Source organism: Budorcas taxicolor, chromosome 3 (assembly GCF_023091745.1).
Source record: "Budorcas taxicolor isolate Tak-1 chromosome 3, Takin1.1, whole genome shotgun sequence".
Classification (NCBI taxonomy): Eukaryota; Metazoa; Chordata; class Mammalia; order Artiodactyla; family Bovidae; genus Budorcas; species Budorcas taxicolor.
In genome coordinates, this window is record NC_068912.1 from 66898611 (window position 1) to 66917481 (window position 18871).

Below are 18871 nucleotides of genomic sequence, written 5' to 3' on the forward strand. Positions count from 1 at the left end.
TGGTATTGCTTATTTGTGGAATCTAAAAATAATGATCCAAATGAACTTATCTACTAAACAGAAATAGACTAACAGACATAGAAAACAAATTTATGGTTACCAAAGGGAAAAGGCATTGGGGAGGGATAAATTAGGAGTTTGAAATTAAAATATACATACTACTGGGTGACTCCCTGGTGGCTCAGACAGTGAAGAATCTGCAATGCAGGAGGGCCAGGTTCAGTCCCTGGGTCAGGAAGATATTCTGGAGAAGGGAATGGCTACCCACTCCAGTACTTGCCTGGAGAATTCTAAGGACAGAGGAGCCTGGTGGGCTACAGTGCATGGGGCTGAATAAGAGTCAGGTGTGACTGAGCGACACACTTTTCACTTTTCAGGCTACCTTATGTAAAATAGATAAACAACAAGGACCTACTGTATAGCACAGGGTGGTGGTAGCGGCGGTGGTATAGTCGCTAAGTTATGTCTGACTCTGCTGACCCCCTGGGCCCCCAGACTCCTTTGTTCATGGGATTTCTCAGGCAAGTATACTTGAGTGGGTTCCTTCTCCAGGGGACGTTGCTGACCCAGGGATCGAGCCCATGTCCCCTGTATTGCAGGCAGATACTTCACCACTGAGCCATCAGGGAAGCACAGGAGCTGTACTGAATATCTTGTAATAACCTATAATGGAAAAGAATCTTAAGAAGTATGTATAAATATATATGTGTAATGGAATCACTTTGCTGTACACCTGAAACTAACACATTGTAAATCAACTATATTTCAATAAAGGTTAAAGAAAAAAGAAAAAGTACCCTCATTTTCCCATTCCTTCTTCCCTTTCTTTACATAAACAGGCTGTTGTAGGGCCAGAAATACACTGTTGGAGTGTATTTTCTGACCCGCAATCTGGACTTTATAGAATCGTATGGGATTCCCCTCTAAACCTGGGCAACTTTGTTTCAGATACAAGGGCTAATGAGCACAAGCATCTGAAGGGCGACACTTGATATTTTCCAACGGAGGGGACTAGGGGAAGGAAGGCATTTCAACGGGATCTTGTCAGTCAGGCCAAGGCTGATGTTTGGGGGGAACTGTGAGCTGGGCTGCAGAAGTGAGTCATGCCCTGGAGCTTTAACTGGACAATTTCCCGTTTCTATTTCCATCCAAAACCTCCCTTCATTTTGTTTTGTGGCTTAAATCCAGGGATTTATTTATTTAATTAAAGAAAAGAAAGCTGCTCATTGCCATCCAGAGTCACGTGCTGTGGTGTGTGCCTCTGTGGAGCCCAAGGACGTGAGGAGATTTCAAGACAAATCAAATAATCAGGCTTTCTAGACGGAGAAAGCAGCCTTTGACTTGGGTGAGTGGGAAATCTATGAAGCTAATCTGAGACCCTCATTAGGCCCCAGAAGCAAAACTCTGAGAATAGAATTTTAGAGCCAATGAGGTGCACACACACATGTGTGCATGTGGGCATGAGGGTGTTGAGAAAAGAATGGGTTGGACTTTTATGGAGCGAAAGAGAGCCCAAGTAACTCAGTGGGACGAAAGCCTTCTGTCTACTCTCCAAATCTGTCCTTCAGTTCTTGAGCAATTACCTGGATGTTTCCTGAATCTCGTCTAATATCCACAAGGGGAGTATTTTAAGAGAACAACCAGTGGCTTTTATATTTTCACATGTAACTGTGGAACTCATAGGAAATGGAAAAGAGCCAACCTCCTAAGTGCTTTCTAAGCAACAGGAACTATTCTCGGTGCTCACAACTTCAGCAAATTTAAACCAGCTCACAAGGCGCTAGTGTTAAGTCTTTCGTGAACAGATGAGAATCCTGTGTAAACAGCACACTAACTGTTCAGTGTGAAGAGAGCTTCCTCAGCAATTGTGCAGACTCAAAAATATGATGTCCTCCCACTTACAGTCAGTGTTCAACATGTAGTCAATGCTGATAATATCAATGTACAGCAACCCTCTTTCCCCATGAAGAGTGAAAGTAAACCTCATGATCTTACCCCAAAGGAGCTCCAGTTCTGAATCAGCTGAGTCAGAATGTACGAGGTTTTCATATCTTTAGTTTAATTGAAAACCAGGTAAGTGGATTTGCTTGAAGAACTTACCCTTCTTGTTCTGAGACTTGATATAAAAGTCCTACAGTTAAATGATCAATATACAAAAGATTTTTTAAATAAGAAAACTAAAGGCCAGCGAACAGGAGCTATGATTAAATTTCTGAGGTTTCACCTGACTTCTCACAGGAAAAGTAATCAGAGATAATATTTCTGCTCAGCTGTCAGCGGAACAGATCATAAATTAGGAAAGTAGTTATATCACCCTGGGATTGGCACATTTTGTCTACTCTTTCTCTTTAGTTCTATGCATTTATGAACCATGACACAGTCGGCTGTTTTAAACACTGCCCAGATCGAGTGTTTTTCCTGAATTTTCCCACACTATTCAAAACATTGCTTGAGTTTCATTTTTCATGTATTGGCGCCATGGGGCTCCTGGGACAAACCCAAGCTGCCACTGAGTGGTTTATGCTGATTGTGTGGGCCACCTTCTTCCTCTCTCACCCAGTCCTCTGCTCAACCACAGGGATCCCTATCGCCAGAGGAGATGGGTGTTTAGAACTTGTGCATGTCTGTGGACAATCATCAGATGCGCTTTTTCAAAGTCAGGATCATGAAAAAGGCTGCCCCTGGGGAGTTGTCCACTTCATTGATCTGGTCACATCACACATTCCTTCTCACTCTCAAGGCCTTGGAAAGAAGGAGGACAATGTACACCTTTACTTTAAGGACAAGCTTTAACAAAAATGCAAGGATGATTCATAATCTGCATGTTGATGACTGCTCTCTTCACAAGACTTCCCAGGGTAACAGCAGTCTGCCCATTTAAACTTGCTATTCTCTTTCCTTCCTTCTCCTCCTCCCAATTTTGTCCGAAGTTTGCATTTGACTACCAGATCTTTTCACAGACATGGAAAAAAAACAAACTATCCTTTCTAAAAGTGACCTTTCTGAACAGATCTGATCAGCCATGTCCCTGCTTGAAATGACTCTGTGGTTCCCTTCCTTACTTGCAGGACTTAATTCAAACTTCCTCGAAGAAGCTAGGACTACCCAGCATACAGTAGCTACCAGCCACAGGTGGCTTCGGAACACTTGAAATGTGGTCAGTACACCAGAGGAATTAAGTTTTTGATGTCCTGTAATTAAAATTAACTTTAAAAACTAATACTTGACTCAGCTTTAGGGAAATTAAAAATATATTTGAACAACTTGAGTATGTGAAATCTACCTTTTCAACTGTAAATTTTATGAAATACAAATACCATTCTAGTATTTCTGATGAAAATTTAGCATGTGAATTGAGATAGGCTTAAGTACCAGATTTTAAAGACAAAGATTAAAAAAAGAATGTAAAACCATCTCATTATTATTTTTTATAATGATTACATGTTAAAATGATAATATTTAGGTGATATTAGGTTAAAGAAAATATATTGTTAAATTAATATGACTTGTTTTTTGTTACTTTTTTTTTTCTTGGTAAATGAGAATATTAGGAAATTATAAATTACCTACTTTGCCCAGATCATATCTCTACTGGATAATTTCTTCTAGAAAACTTATTGCATAAAGGAGGAATGAAGCCTTCACCTTGCTTTTCAGTCAAGTCTGCCACCACTTTAATCCATTTGTGTGCATTTCATCCTGTGCTAGCATTACTGGGCTCTTTCTCATGTCAGAGCCTCGGTCCCCTCCTTTCCATCTGGCTCGAACTTCTATTCTCCCTTTAGACCCAGCTCAAATGTCTTCATTCTGAAACTGTTATCTGCCTCTCCAGGCCCAAGTTCTGTGCCTCCAAATACTTGAAACATTTTGTAAATCCTATTACTACATTTACATCCATGCTGTGGGTGCAGAATTTCATGCGTCTCTTTTCTCTCTGAATACCCAGCACTAAGCACCCAGCATTTGGACATTGGAGACACCCCATGAATGTCTGTGGACTCTGGCAGGAACCTGGATGGAACAGCGCCAATTCTCTGCTGGTAGAACCCATGGCAGTGGCTCCTGGGAAGGTTCTCGAGAGGGGACTGGAGCCCAGAGAGGGGACTGCCCTGAGTTGGTTAGAACAAAGCCTGCCCATGATGAAAGCAACCAGAGAAAGACAATTAAGACTGTGTTCAGAAGAGAACAAAGGTCTGGCATTCTCTTCCGCCTGCTGTTCTCGGGGGAGACAAGCCTGCAGTGAGCACAACTCTTTTCAACAGGACCACAAGGGTGCAGAAAACACTGGGCCGAACCAAAAGCTCTTTGTGGGAATCTACTGAAAGCCTGCTGATCAGAAGGGTGGTGGAGGGTAGAAAGAAGATTCTTTCAGGCAGAGTCATAAGGAATGAATTTCTTAAGTCTTTCAGAGACAGACGGGAGATTTATGCCTCATTTGCCAAGCGAGAGGACAAAACCTCAGGGTTCCTCTAAGTCACTCACTCTCTCCTTCATGCACCTTCCTTTCTCTGGGGCCAGTGGGCAGGAGAGAGGGTTACCTCCAGGTCCAGGTTGCTAGGAGCACTCAAGCAGGGCAGGTCCAGACTGAATGCGAGGAAGCTAGGGACTCAGAACTGAGAAGGAAACTCAGCTGAGGTGGGGCCTTGACTAAAGAGGCCAGGCATCCACGACCGGGGAAATCCCAAAGATTTTCTGTGTTTCAAAGAATTCTCAGTGTAACAGAGAGAAAAAGGGAAATGAGTGGGAAATGAAATATCTGTTTTGAAGAAGGCCAGAATAGATATTTTTCCTAAAGAGACATACAGATGGCCAACAGACACATGAAAACATGCTCAGTGTCACAAATCATCAGGGAAATGCAAATCAAGACCACAGTGAGACATCACCTCACACCTGTCAGGATGGTTATTATCAAAAAGACACAAAATAACATATTGATGAGGACGCAGAGAAAACAGAACCCCTGTGCACTGTTGATGGGAATATAAATTGCTACACACACATATGGATGTATGGATGTTCCCCCAAAAATTAAAAGCAGAACTACCACATGATTCAGCAGTTTCACTTCTGCATATTTACCCACAGAAAACAAAAACACTAATGGGAAACCATACATGCACCACTATTCACAATAATCAAGATATGGGAGCAACCAAAACAGATGAATAGATAAAGACGACGGGGTACATATACACAGTGGAATACTACTCAGCCATGAAAAGAATGACAACATAGATGGATCTAGAGGATGCTGTGCTAAGTGAAATAAGTCATGGCAGAGACAAACAAAACAAAGTGAAAATAGACTCGCAGACAGAGAAAAGATGGGTGGCTGCCAGAAGGGTGGGGAAGGGGGTTGGTGGGCTCGGGAGAAATTGGTGAAGGAGATTAAGAGGTCTCTACTTAAAATAGCTCAGCAGTCTCTCATACTATAAAAAAAGCCTAAATGAGTGTGTTTATTTACTGTATAGTTAGTAGTAACCAAACTAAATGAGAAATAAACTGGTTGAATAAATTAGATAATATATTAATATGGAATGTTAGTAACTATTAAAAAAAAAATTTCTGCAACATGTATTGACTTCCAGATGCTTCAGACATGTGTATAGGATGGTAGTATTTTCATGAAATCAGAACTTTCCACCATAGAAGTATATGTTGATTAATGTCAGAAAGAGGGAGAGGGAGAGGGGTGGCAAGGGGAAGGAGTTCACTTCTTTTTGGTAGATGTAGAGAGGTAAAGAAATAAATAGCAAAACATGATAAATACAAAGAAGGAGAGAGAAATGGTGTTTATAAGAGCACACAGGAGGGACAATTAATGTATATTTTGAGTTTCCCTGGTGGCTCAGATGGTAAAGAACCAGCCTACAAGGCAGGGGACCCGGGTTTGATCCCTGGGTTGGGAAGATCCCCTGGAGAAGGGAATGTCAACCCATTCCAGTATTCTTGCCTGGAGAATTCCGTGGACAGAGGAGTCCACAGGGTCACAAAAAGTCTGACACAACTCAAGGACTAATATTTTCACTTTCATTGTTAGTTTAAACCGTATGCAGTATGTAAGAAAACATGGTTGCTATCAATAAGAGCAGAAAGTCATGAAATTAGAACAGGTTTAGACTGGAATAGCAACAGCATCAGATGAAAAGAATCAGCTAAGGTAAAAATACAGAAAAACACACATGAGAATTAAAATCAATGTTGGTATCTGGGAAGTAGGGGCAATGAAGTAGAAAACTGAGCTGGGTAACGTGGAAGACAACTTTGGGATTTTTCCTAGAAAGTAGACAGAAAAAAATAGAAAATAATGGAGTGGTTTATAGATAGAAAACTGAGCTGTCTAGTCCAGAAGTCACTGTTGCTACTAAGCCCTTGAAATGTACAACCGCAAAATGAGCTGTGCTGCAAGTGTGAAGTACACACCAGATTTCAAAGGCCTGATAAAACGTGTCACTTGTTTCCTTTTCCTTTTAAAATTATGGCTATTAGAAAATTTAAAATTACACATGTGGCTCACATTAAATTTCTATCGGATGGCACTGGGGTAGAAGGAAGAGATCTGTGTGTACGTGAGAAAAACAAGAGAGAGTGGTACATAAAAAATACTTATAGAAAATGTTCTTGAGTTAAAACAAAATTATCATGCCATTGGGGATAAGAGAAAATCAGACCTATATCTGGACACAAGTTTTGAATTATGTGGAAAGACATTAAAATATTTCTTTAAAGATACAAGTTGACAAAGTTTACTTCCAAATTTGTTTTGGCCTTTTCTCCACAACAACACTAAATGGTTGAAAACAATTGATAGAGAAATATTATGACCTAAATTTGATAGAGAAATATTATGACCTAAATTTTAGATCTAGTGAAATGGTATTTGATGTATAAAACCACCATAACAACACTCCTGGACAGTCATAGAGAGATTGAACTAAAAATTAGTTCAAATTATTTTAGCCAATTGAAAGAAGAATTAAAATGAAGGATTCAAGCACAGAGAATTCAAAGTACAATTTGGGGTTTTCCTTGCCTCGTATTAGACTCCGGTCTTAAGAATCCAATTGATTTAGGCTATCAAATGGATTGTTATATCCAAGGGGTAAAATTTGATCCAATGCTGCTTTCTGCTTCCACTCCTTTCATGGAAGTTCCAGCAATGACATTTCTCATTCTTTATCCCTCAGTTCACAGGAAGTCTCCTGCCAGGTTGGATGACTACCCAGAACAATAAATGCATACAGCTATATTTCAGGACTTACTAAAAATGGCTAAACTATTCATGAAGTTGGGACATTTTAGCAGAAGAGCTGCAGAGCGAATAACTTATTTTCTCCTTTGTAAATGCCAAGTTGCCAAGGAAGTGGATTTTCTGCATCTGTTAAGTGCCTGTTTAATGAGTCACTGGCCTCTCTTTTTATTTTCTAAATTGATTAAGACTAATAAATAACCCAGGAACAGATATCATCTATTGTTAGGACTGCTTCCTCTAGAGCTGGGGGATGTTTCTGGGCTTACAATGCCAGGAGCAAAAAGCATTTTAAAAGCCAAGAAACAGACTGTAAGAAGGAAGGAAGAATGTAAGGAAGAATGTAAGAATGTAAAGAAGCAGAATGTAAGAAAATATATCAAAATGTTTTCTTTGTTTAACAATGTTTTATCTTTGGGTGGAATAACTCTGGGTAATTTTTATCTTTATGCTCTTAAATTTTCTAGTTTCTTTTTTAAAAGCAGCTGTATCCTTAGCAAAAGGAGAGGTTTTAAATATAAATTTATATACTTCTGTACATGCCACTTGAGGAAGTTATTTCTGGAATTTCTGCCAGTTTACAAGATCTTTTCTTCCGGGACTTTCTTGTTCCCCACCCAATTTTCAGGGACAAGTCCCAGGCAATCAGGCAACCATAGTTTTATTAGTCTGATCTTAATTCAAATGCTACCTCCTTAGAGACTTTTCACTGGTAACAACCCACTCTGTTTTGTTTTTTCATAGAGCTAATCTTATCAGCAATTATTTTCTTGTCTACTGCTCTTTTTTCAGTGAGGGATTTTTAGTTCTGTGTCTCCAGCACCAAGAATCTGACATGAAGTGTGCACTCAATAAACAGCCACAGAACAGATGAAAAAGCCCCACGTGACCCTACCTGCCTGGCCATAGCTGGTAGGACCAAGGACAAGAGAAAGCAAGACCAGTCAGAATAATTCTCTCTGGAATTTGGACTTGTTGTGGGAACATGAACGTGGAAGCTGTATGTTTGCCATATGCTAGCTTCTGGACCAGAGAAAGGGAAAAATCAGGATGCGAGAGAGAAGAAGGGGAAGACAGGTATGAGGAGCAGAAGGGAGCCTGGTCCCAGAGGCTTCCTGGACCTGTTCCAGCCCTGGTTCACATCACCTTACAACTAAGCTCCGTGTTTCAGGTTAGGCCAGCTGTTATCTACAATCTCATGAATATACCTGTGGTCAGCATCATGCTTTAAAAATTCACAGCAAAAAGATATGAAAGAAACAATCAGGAATGTGTTTGCCTCTGAGTTATGGGACTACCTACTTTTTTGTATTTTCTAAAACAGAAAAGTATGCATGACTACAAATATATATATGTTGGGTTTGTTTTTTTTTTTTTCCCCTGAGAAGCATAGAGCGACAGACCTAGGGTATTCCAGGAGATCCCATTCTGTCTATTCATTTTATTCTGCTGAAAGGTTTAGCAGTGAAATGACTCACCAAGTTCCCAAAGTGAATACACACCTCAGTGACTCTGGCTTTCTTACACTCAAACCAGTATTGTCTCCACCAGGGAGCCCCTGGACAGTTACTATGTCATCCACTTTAAAATGCTATATGCGTGCTAAGTCACTTCAGTTGTGTCCGACTATTTGTGACCCCGTGGACTGTAGCCCACCAGGCTCCTCTGTCCATGGGATCCTCCAGGCGAGAACACTGGAGTGGGTTGCTGTTTCCTTCTCTAAGAGATCCTCCCCACTCAGTGATCAAACTTCAGGCTCTTATGTCTCCTGCACTGGCAGTCAGGTTCTTTACCACTATCGCCACCTGGGAAGCCCATCAAAATGATTCATTTCAATTATTTTTTCAATTATAAATTCTCTCACTCAAGGTGAAAAAAGCTTTCTCCTATGGGTCAACTCTAGTGAGTTGGGTGAGACTACCTGTACTGCTGTGTCAATAAAGTTTTTTTTAAAGATTTTTTGATGTGGACCATTTTAAAAGTCTATTGAATTTATCACAATATTGCTTCTGTTTTATGTTTTGGGTTTTCGGCCGTGAGCCATGTGGGATCTTAGTTTCCTGACCAAAGATTGAACCTGCACCCCCTGCATAGGCTGACAGATTGCTTTTTGAAAAATTGAATCCTTTCCCATCTTTTCGTTTATTTGTTTATTTTTGGCTGTGCTGGGTCTTTGCTGCTGTGCAGGCTCTTTTCTAGTTGTGGTGCGTGGGGGCTACTTTAGCTGTGGTGCTTGGGCTTTTTCATTGTGGTGGCTTCTCGTGCTGGGGAGCGTGGGCTTGAGGGCGCTTCAGCTTCAGTATCTGCGGCTCCTGGCTTCTAGAACACAGGCTTAATAGTTGTGGTGCACGGCCTTTGTGGCTTGGTCCATGCATGGCATGTGGGATCTTCCCGGATCCCTCGAACCTGCGTCTCCTGCATTGGCAGGCCGGTTCTTTATCACCGAGTCACCAGGGAAGCTCTGCAGGCAGATTCTTAATCACTGGACTGCCAGGGAAGTCCCTGATAAAATTTCTAAGGCAACGTCCAGAATGGATAGGAAAGAAGAGCCACAATTGCCTAATGATGTCTGCTTTGAGTGCAAGGAGGAAGGGAGTGACATGGACGAAAGTTCTAGTTCTTAGATGCAGCAGAAAGCTGACTTTATTAGAGGGGAAAAGGGAAGGTCAGAGGGTCCATTTGGACCACATATGCTTCTACCCCTGGGTTTATGTTACAAGGAGTCCTAACTTTTACATCATTATATCATGATGGCATAACAAAGAAAAAGGCAGTGGCTCTATAAACTTGGTTTTGTTCTTTACTTTCGTTTGAAATTCCATTGCACTTTTCCAGATAGTTGGTGGCAAAAAGGACTACCATTAGGTGGTGGGCTTCCCCGATGGCTCACGAGGTCAAGAATCCCCCTGCAATGCAGGAGACACAGGAAATTTGGCTTCTGTCCCTAAGTGGGAAGATCCCCTGGAGTGGGAAATGGCAACCAGCTCCTGTATTCTTGCCTGCAAAATCCCAAGGACAGAACCTGGCAGGCTGCCAAGTCGGACATGACCAAACACACACACACACTCACACACATCATCATCAGGCAGTAAAGGTGTCAGGGGATGGATGGAGAGTAAGCATAAGTGGGCAGCACAGGTTAGAGGGAAGTGTTTTTGGAGGGTGGTCTTTTTCTGGCTGGACTGTTTCTGTGGCTCTAATTCCTAAAGAAATCTCACTGAGCCACTACTGAATGGTCTCACTTGAATCTTGAAGTTCATTCACCACCCACATGTAGTTTAAGAAAATTCCTTACATGATCCAGGAGCCCACCTGGAGGGTAGCAGTCCTGCCGTGCGCTCAATTACCAATGAGACAGGGAGGGGGTACTAAGACTCCAAAGAGCATCACAGGAACAAGATGCAGGCTATCACTTGAGATCAGGAGCTGATCAAACTGGTGCTCGGAGACCGGGCAAGAGCCCAGAAGGCCGGAAAACACAAAAGGCCAGAGGCTTTCACCTTCTCCAATACAGACCAAGCCAGCTGGCTCCCCCATTGCTTCTCCAATGCCCACCTGTGGCCTGAGCTGCTGGCAAGCCCCATGGGGCACCTACAAGCCAGTCTCCCATCCCTGGGTCCCTGGGCTGGCACGAGGCCACCCTGCACTGACTCTGCTCCAGGTGGGGAAGGAAGCCTGTTCAACTTGGCAGCTACATGGGGAGGCCAGCCTGGGGCAGGGGCAGGGATGAAACGACTTCCTCCAAGAGGCCCTGGGGGAGTCCTGAGGGCTGGAGCCCACACTGCGCTGGAGTCAGAACTTGGAGTGGTTTTAAATATTTGCCAATGGTTCGTACTTGTTACCTCACCACAGACCCAGCTGCCAGCATCTCCAAGATGTGGGGGAAGCTGAAGAGCTGAGCCACATGTTATGGGAAGCTCCCTTCCCCACTCACTTAGCTATTTCTAAGGAGGATCCCAGAGATCAGCTGTATTGGAGAACTCGGTTAGCCCTGTGTCCACATGCCAATCATTTGTGAGCATGTAGAACTTAGGCTAGAAAGATACAGGAGAGAGATAAAAGGGCTTTCCTGACTCTGAAAGTGGCTAAAGTCTTAACTCGGGATTTTCTCACCTCTGTAAATCTTGAAAGAGGAAGAAACCCTTTTCTCTCTGGATAATTTCCATCTGTGTTCCAGGTGGCATGAGGGTGAAAATCATGAATTCTGAAAGACCTTTGTACCTGAATTATTAAGACCCTGACTTTTTACGATATATTTTTTTGCTTGTTTAAAGATCTAGGTCTTTGTTTTGTGTGGCAACCAAGGCTACACGAGGGGCTTTCCTGATAGCTCAGTTGGTAAAGAACCTGCTTGCAAGGCAGGAGACCCCAGTTTGATTCCTGGGTCAGGGAGATCCCCTGGAGAAGGAATAGGCTACCCCCTCCAGTATTCTTGTGCTTCCCTTGTGGCTCAGCTGGTAAAGAATCCGCCTTGAATGTGGGAGGCCTGGTTTTGATCCCTGGGTTGGGAAGATCCCCTGGAGAAGGGAAAAGTTACCCACTCCAGTATTCTGGCCTGGAGAATTCCATGGACCGTATAGTCACGGAATTGACTATCCCGTGATGGACTGTATAGTCCCTGGGGTCACAAAGAGTCGGACATGACTGAGTGACTTTCACTTTCAAGGCTACATGAAACACAGCAAATAGGATTCGTCTTGTACATTAAGTCCTAGTAACTGGAAGGAGCTGCCTGTTGTGCTGTGCTAAGGCCAAGTCAAGGTCCTGAGGGAAAAGCAATGATGGCTTAGCAGTGGCTGCTGTGGGTGAAAAAGGTGGGGGTGATGTCTCTCATATCACATACATGACATCTCTGAGTTAAATCATGGGACACCTCTCAGATACTAAACAGGGTTAAGTTCTTAAGGGTCTGGAAAATGGACAATTAACTGGCTCAGAAGATAAGATTTCATTATCAATGGTTTTCCCCAAGGAATCAATCATGTAGCTCCCTCCAAGATACATTATTGGTTGAAGCTGTTTCCTTTTAACTTCCTGGAAAAGCAGATAATAGCTGTCTACTCTCTCTCCTCTGTGTTGGGTTCTGAGGGTTTGGTTCCTGGATCCATCCCACCTCCCAGTGGTCTCCTGGCCTAATCTTCTTGGGATCCATTCCCCACTAAGCTGATGGAGTGAGCTTTCAAAGTGGAAACCCTGACTGTGTCTGTTCCCTTCAGTAGCTCCCATTATTCTCAGGATTATTTGCTCCTAGGACAGGTTCACCTTGATCTGGTCCCCTGCTTGCCTCTCCACACCCACCTCTCTCTCTTTCTCTTGGCACTTCATGTCACAGCCAAGCTCCTTCTGTGTGAAGCGCTCTGCTCCCCTCACAGCACCCCCACATTGGGCTCAGCTTAGTTCTTCTCTTGTGGCCTTCCTTCTGTCTCCCCTTAGATCAGGTTAAAGGGCCCTCAGGACTTACTCTCCGCTCATTTTCACTCCATATTGTGATCACTGATTTGTCTGTCTCCCCTACTAAACCCTGGCTTCCTGGGTAGCTCAGTGGTAAAGAATCTGCCTGCAAGGCAGGAGCCATAGGGGAAATGGGTTTGATCCCTGGGTTGGGAAAATCCTCTGGAGGACGGCATGGCCACCCATTCCAGTATTCTTGCCTGGAGAATCCTGTGGACAGAGGAGGCTTGCGAGCTACAGTCTATGGGGTTGCAAAGAGTTAGACATGACTGAAGCGACTTAGCACACGTGCACACTTACTAAACCCTAGGCTCTAGCAGGCAAGGACTACATCTTCTTACCTGCATCCAAACCATCAGGGCAATGGATGGCCCATAGGAAGTGCTTGGTACATATATATTAAATGAGAGAATGAATAAAGATTGGGTAGTTTTCCCAAATTCATGAACTTTACTCAGCATGGATTATTGCTCATGATCATTGAGCTGACCACCCATTTCCTCACTGTTTTACCTCATCTGCTCTCCTGGCCCCACATACTGCTTCTCCTAGCAACACTAGTTACTGCAAGAAATTGAGTCAGCCAAGTGCCAGTGAGGAACTATGCCAAAATTTAGACATTCAAAGTTGTTGAACTTTAGATCTAGATGAGACCTTTCGGATTCTCCTGTGTAGCTGAGGCCTGAAAGTCAGAACTAATGCCTTATCCCTCGTCCTGTCCTCCCTCCCTCCTTCTTGGAAAATGGAGCAACCGTATTGGCTTCTATAAACATCGGATGACCAGCTTTTCATGGTCCGTATGATGAGTGATACAAAAAGTGAAGAGCCTAAGGGACCCACATGCTGGCCCCAACTGTGCAGCTGTATGCAGTTCACGGATGTGAGAGCTGGACAATGAAAAAGGCTGAGTGCTGAAGAGTTAATGCCTTCAAATTGCGGTGTTGGAGAAGCTTCTTGAGAGTCCCGTGGAAGGCAAGGAGATCAGACCAGTCAATCCTGAAGGAAATCAGTCCTGAATATTCATTGGAAGGACTGATGCTGAAGCTGAAAATCCAATACTTTGGCCACCTGATCCAAAGAGCTGATTCATTGGAAAAGACCCTGATGCTGAGAAAGATTGAGGGCAGGAGGACAAGGGGATGACAGAGGATGAGATGGTTGGATGGCATCTTTGACTCAATGGACATGAGTTTGAGCAAGCTCCGGGAGATGGTGATGGACAGGGAGGCCTGGCGTGCCGCAGTCCATGGGGTCGCAAAGAGTCAGACGCGACTGAGCAACGGAACAACAACAACAATGCAGTTCTAACTCCAAAATCCCTAAATCTGAAATTTTCTTTTTTCTTTGTTTTTGAAAAAAAAAGTGGGTAGTTGGCTCATTCTGGGGGCTGTGAGGGGGCTCACCTTATGTAGCTGTGTTTTTGTCTCATAGTAGGCGACCACAGGGATGGAGGCCCGGTAGTAGGCCTCCAGGCGCTTGGTGATGGTGGTGGTGCTGCCGTCTGCCTGCGGGCTGCTCCGGCTCCGCTGGAGAAGGCGGTTGGTCATGGTGTCTGCTGAGCAGTCCATGCAGATCACCAGGTGTGGGTCTCCAATCTGGGGATGGGAGAGGGCGGCACAACATGGTCAGAAACTCTACCCTGCAAGGTTCTGGAAAGGCCTGCACATGCTAGTTCTTTCCTATCTTGACCTGGTTTCTCTTGAGGTTCCAGGCCTACAGTGTGACACAGCTGGGAGAGGATATCACAGCTCCTCATTTCCAGGTCAGCGACTTTCCACAGAACCACCCTCAGCTTTTAGGTCACCTCGTGTAATGGAGTGGTTGTGTAGAATGCTGCCCAGTGGAGTCATAATCTGTCCTCCACAGCAGGGGCGGGGGGTGACTTTCCTGACTTATGGAGGCAAGTTAATCACCTCTTCCTTTGTCCACCATTATCTCTTATACCAGCTACCAAGAGCACAGTGTGGCTGCATCTTGTACTATGTGGAGGTCAGTAGAGCGTAATGGTTGAGCACACAAAGGTTGGAGTCACGCTGCTTAGGGTCAAATCCTGGTGTAGCGACTTGTCTCCAAGATGGTCTTCATTGGTTCCTTGCCTCAACATACTTTAAGCTCTTTCCGCATTGAGACATGGTGACTATTCTTCTACCCATTTGAATCTGAGCTGGACTGTACCTATTTTGACAGACAGAATATAGTGAAAATGATGTCACCTAGTTTTGGAAGCAAGATCATAAGAAGTTTTGCAGTTCCTGCCTGGTCAACCACCATCTAAGATGTCCAACGACCCTCACTGATAAGCTGGGAGGAAGCACAAGCTAGCCTGTTCAAGAGGCCATGTGGACAGAGATGCCTGACCAATCCTTGGCTGATCAGACATCCCAGCCCCTGCTCCAGACCTCTACTGAGTCTTACCCACTATCTGACTGCAACAGAATAATGGAGCCCATCAACCCCCAGAAACCTATTAGAGAAAATAACAAATTAAGTTACTAACTGTGTCTCTCAACTTCTCTGCACCCCGACTTTCTCATTTGTATGATGAGGATGATCACAGAATTGCTGTAAGAATTAGGTGGCTCAATAGTAAAGCACCGCCTGCCAAGCAGGAGATGCAACTTTGATTCCTGGGTCAGGAAGATCCCCTGCAGAAGGAAATGGCAACCCACTCCAGTATTCTTGCCTGGAGAATTCCATGCACAGAAGAGCCTGCCAGTCCATGGGGTCTCAAAGAGTTTGACATGACTTAGTGACTAAATGGCAGCAGTAATGTAAGTAGATTGCTTAGGATAGGGCAAATTGTAAGTATCAGCTACTATGCTTACTGGAGTCCCAGGTGGCTCAGTAAGAATCTGCCTTGCCAGTGTAGGAAACACAGGAGAAGTGATTTGATTCCTCAGTTGGGAACATCCCCTGGCAGAGGAAACAGCTACCCACTTCAGTATTCTTGCAGACAAAATCCCATGAACAGAGGAGCCTGAAAGGCTACAGTCCATGGGGTTGCAAAAGAGTCAGACACGAATGAGCGACTTAGCATGCACTATGCTTATTTCCCATATGAGCTACAATCTCTGTGTTCAGGGGTTAGGAATGCTCAGCTCCTGGCCCTCAAGGCCAAGGAAGAAATGGATAGACAGGAAAGTGAAGCGATGAGCTCTACCATGATTCTAAGAGGTTGACTGCACAAGGACAGTAGCTGGAAGCACAGGGCCCAGGGGTAGGGCCTGGAGGGGGCGGGGCGGGGTGTGGGGTGCGGGGTGGCGGTGGTGCAGAGGGAGTGTGCAGAATGACTGAGGCATGGGTATATCCAGCCTTATCCGGTAGGTAATAAATAAATTTGTTCCTGAATGAATGATAGTGACATGATCAATAGCATGACTCTTTCCATCTCCCCATCCTTCCAATTAAAGGCTTCTTTTGCTTCTGATGCCTCTGGAAGACACCAACCTTGTCTCTACTACCAGTCCCAACTCTGGATCAGAAGGAACTGTTGCTCCCTTCTGATGTGGCAATGTAAATGAAGTCTTACTGCTCCACCATGGAAAGCCCTGGGAGGGATGGGAACAAAGTCTGGGTAGGGGAGTACTTCAGGACAACACAGAGTCATAAGTTGTCTGTGTTGTTCCATGATTTATCTTCCCACTCTGAAGGAAGTACTTTAAGGAACAGAGTAGAAAAGTTCTCCAAAATCTAAAAGGGTGAAATAAACCTCTGGGACATGTCATCTAATTTTTCTGACTTTATTAACTGGAAGAAAAAAAAGAGCATTTGAGCAGTAAGTATGAAAGCTGGGTGAAAGTTTAGAAGACAATGACCTATTTCCACCAGCAGAGGGCAAGCTTGAGAGGCAGGCTAGGGTTAAGTTACAGAGTTTGGCTTCTGGAACAGTTTCTGAGTGGGGTTGTGTTTGGAGACTAGGCTATTTTTCTTATTGTGGGGATTTTCAGGCCACTCATTTGGGGACACAAAAGACAATTCTGGGACTCATTTAGGTACAAACAGAGATTATGTTTGTCTGAGCAGGATCATGGCATCCGGTCCCATCACTTCATGGGAAATAGATGGGGAAACAGTGGAAACAGTGTCACACTTTATTTTTTTTGGTTCCAAAATCACTGCAGATGGTGACTGCAGCCATGAAATTAAAAGACGCTTACTCCTTGGAAGAAAAGTTATGACCAACCTAGATAGTATATTCAAAAGCAGAGACATTACTTTGCCGACTAAGGTCTGTCTAGTCAAGGCTATGGTTTTTCCTGTGGTCATGTATGGATGTGAGAGTTGGACTGTGAAGAAGGCTGAGCGCCGAAGAATTGATGCTTTTGAAGTGTGGTGTTGGAGAAGACTCTTGAGAGCCCCTTGGACTGCAAGGAGATCCAAGCAGTCCATTCTGAGGGAGATCAACCCTGGGATTTCTTTGGAAGGAATGATGCTAAAGCTGAAGCTCCAGTACTTTGGCCACCTCATGAGAAGAGTTGACTCATTGGAAAAGACTCTGATGCTGGGAGGGATTGGGGACAGGAGGAGAAGGGGACGACCGAGGATGAGATGGCTGGATGGCATCACCGACTCAAGAGATGTGAGTCTGAGTGAACTCCAGGAGTTGGTGATGGACAGGGAGGCCTGGCGTGCTGCGATTCATGGGGTCGCAAAGAGTCGGACACAACTGAGCGACTGAACTGAACTGAACTGAGCAGGATCTGACCATAAATAAGTGCAGGACAGAGAGGTTGATTTCCCCAGGAAGTATGGGTCGTGGACCAGCAGCTCAGGGTTCGTCTGGGAGCTTGTTAGAAATGCAGAGGCTCAGGCACCACTCCCGACCTGCTGAGTCTGCATTTTAAGATTCCCCAGGTGATTCTTCACAAAATAAGACCTTGAGAAGCAGCTCCACCAAGCCATTTCCTCCTGCCAAGCCTGGGATTAGACCTGACCTGTCTCTCCTGGAGTCAGCACTCTCTTCTTACATAAAAAGCTATCAAGCAATCATTCTATTTGAAAATGGCCTGTATAGATTTTAAGTTTTAGAAGTTTTAAGTGAAGTGAAAGTCGCTCAATTGTGTCCGACTTTTTGCGACCCCATGAACTATATAGTCCATGGAATTCTCCACGCCAAGATACTGGAGTGGGTAGCCTTTCCCTTCTCCAGGGGATCTTCCTGACCCAGGAATTGAACCAGGGTCTCTGCATTGCAGGTGTATTCTTTACCAACTGAGCTATTGGTTTTATCGGCAACTTCAGGGAAGCCCTAGAAGTTTTAGGTTTACGTGAAAATGAGCAGATAATACAGGGAATTACCATATATCTTTCCCCCTTCCTGGTTTCCGCTATTATGTCTTTCAGTTCAGTTCAGTTCAGTTCAGCTGCTCAGTCATGTCTGACTCTTTGTGACCCCATGGACTGCAGCATGCCGCAGGCTTCCCTGTCCATCATCAACTCCCGGAGCCTACTCAAACTCCTTCAGGGGTTCTTCTGGACCCAGGGATTGAACCTGTGTCTTCTACATCTCCTGCAATGGCAGGAGGGACGTCCTAATGTAACAATACTGAAATGTTAACTGAAGTCCATAGTTGACACTAAGGTTCATTCTTTGTGTTGTGTATTCTATGGGTTTTGACAACTGCATAATGTCATGATCCAATATTATAGTAATGATATGTAATAGTTTCACCCTTCTAAAAATCTTCTGGGCTCTTTCTATTTAATTCCTGCGTCTCTCTCCTCCCTAACCCTGCAACTACTGATGATTTTACTGTTCTATAGAATTGCCTTTCCCAGAATATCACATTGTTGAACTCATACAGTGTACAGCCTTTTCAGGCTGGCTTCTTTCACTTAGCAATGTGCATTTAAGTTTCCTCCATGTCCTTTCATGGTTTCAGAGCTCATTTCTTCCACTGATGCTTTTAATGCCTGAAAGTTTTTGAAAGATTTGAATGAAACACCACTTCATTACTTTTCAGAATGCTTTGTTATATTCCTTTAGAAAGTTCCTTGGAGTAGCTCTGCCTCTTTTACCCTGGACCATGGTTAGTCTCTAACGTCCCACGGGTGGGAGGGCAGAGAGCTCAGTCCTCGTCTGGATGAACCATAGAGACTTACGGACAACTCCATGTCCCCAGTGCACACTCCCCTGCTGGCTCCCTGGAATTCTGCCCCAGCAGCATG

The 18871-nt window shown here is 44.1% G+C and overlaps 1 protein-coding gene across 1 annotated transcript in view; it reads right to left on the reverse strand.

Annotated features, from left to right (window-relative positions):
* AK5 (adenylate kinase 5) overlaps nt 1-18871 on the reverse strand; it is a 270567-nt gene that overhangs the window by 3690 nt on the left and 248006 nt on the right. Inside the window, exon 13 of the mRNA XM_052637682.1 lies at nt 14107-14298. Coding sequence (XP_052493642.1) covers nt 14107-14298 — 192 coding nt within the window. The remainder of the gene's footprint in view (nt 1-14106; nt 14299-18871) is intronic.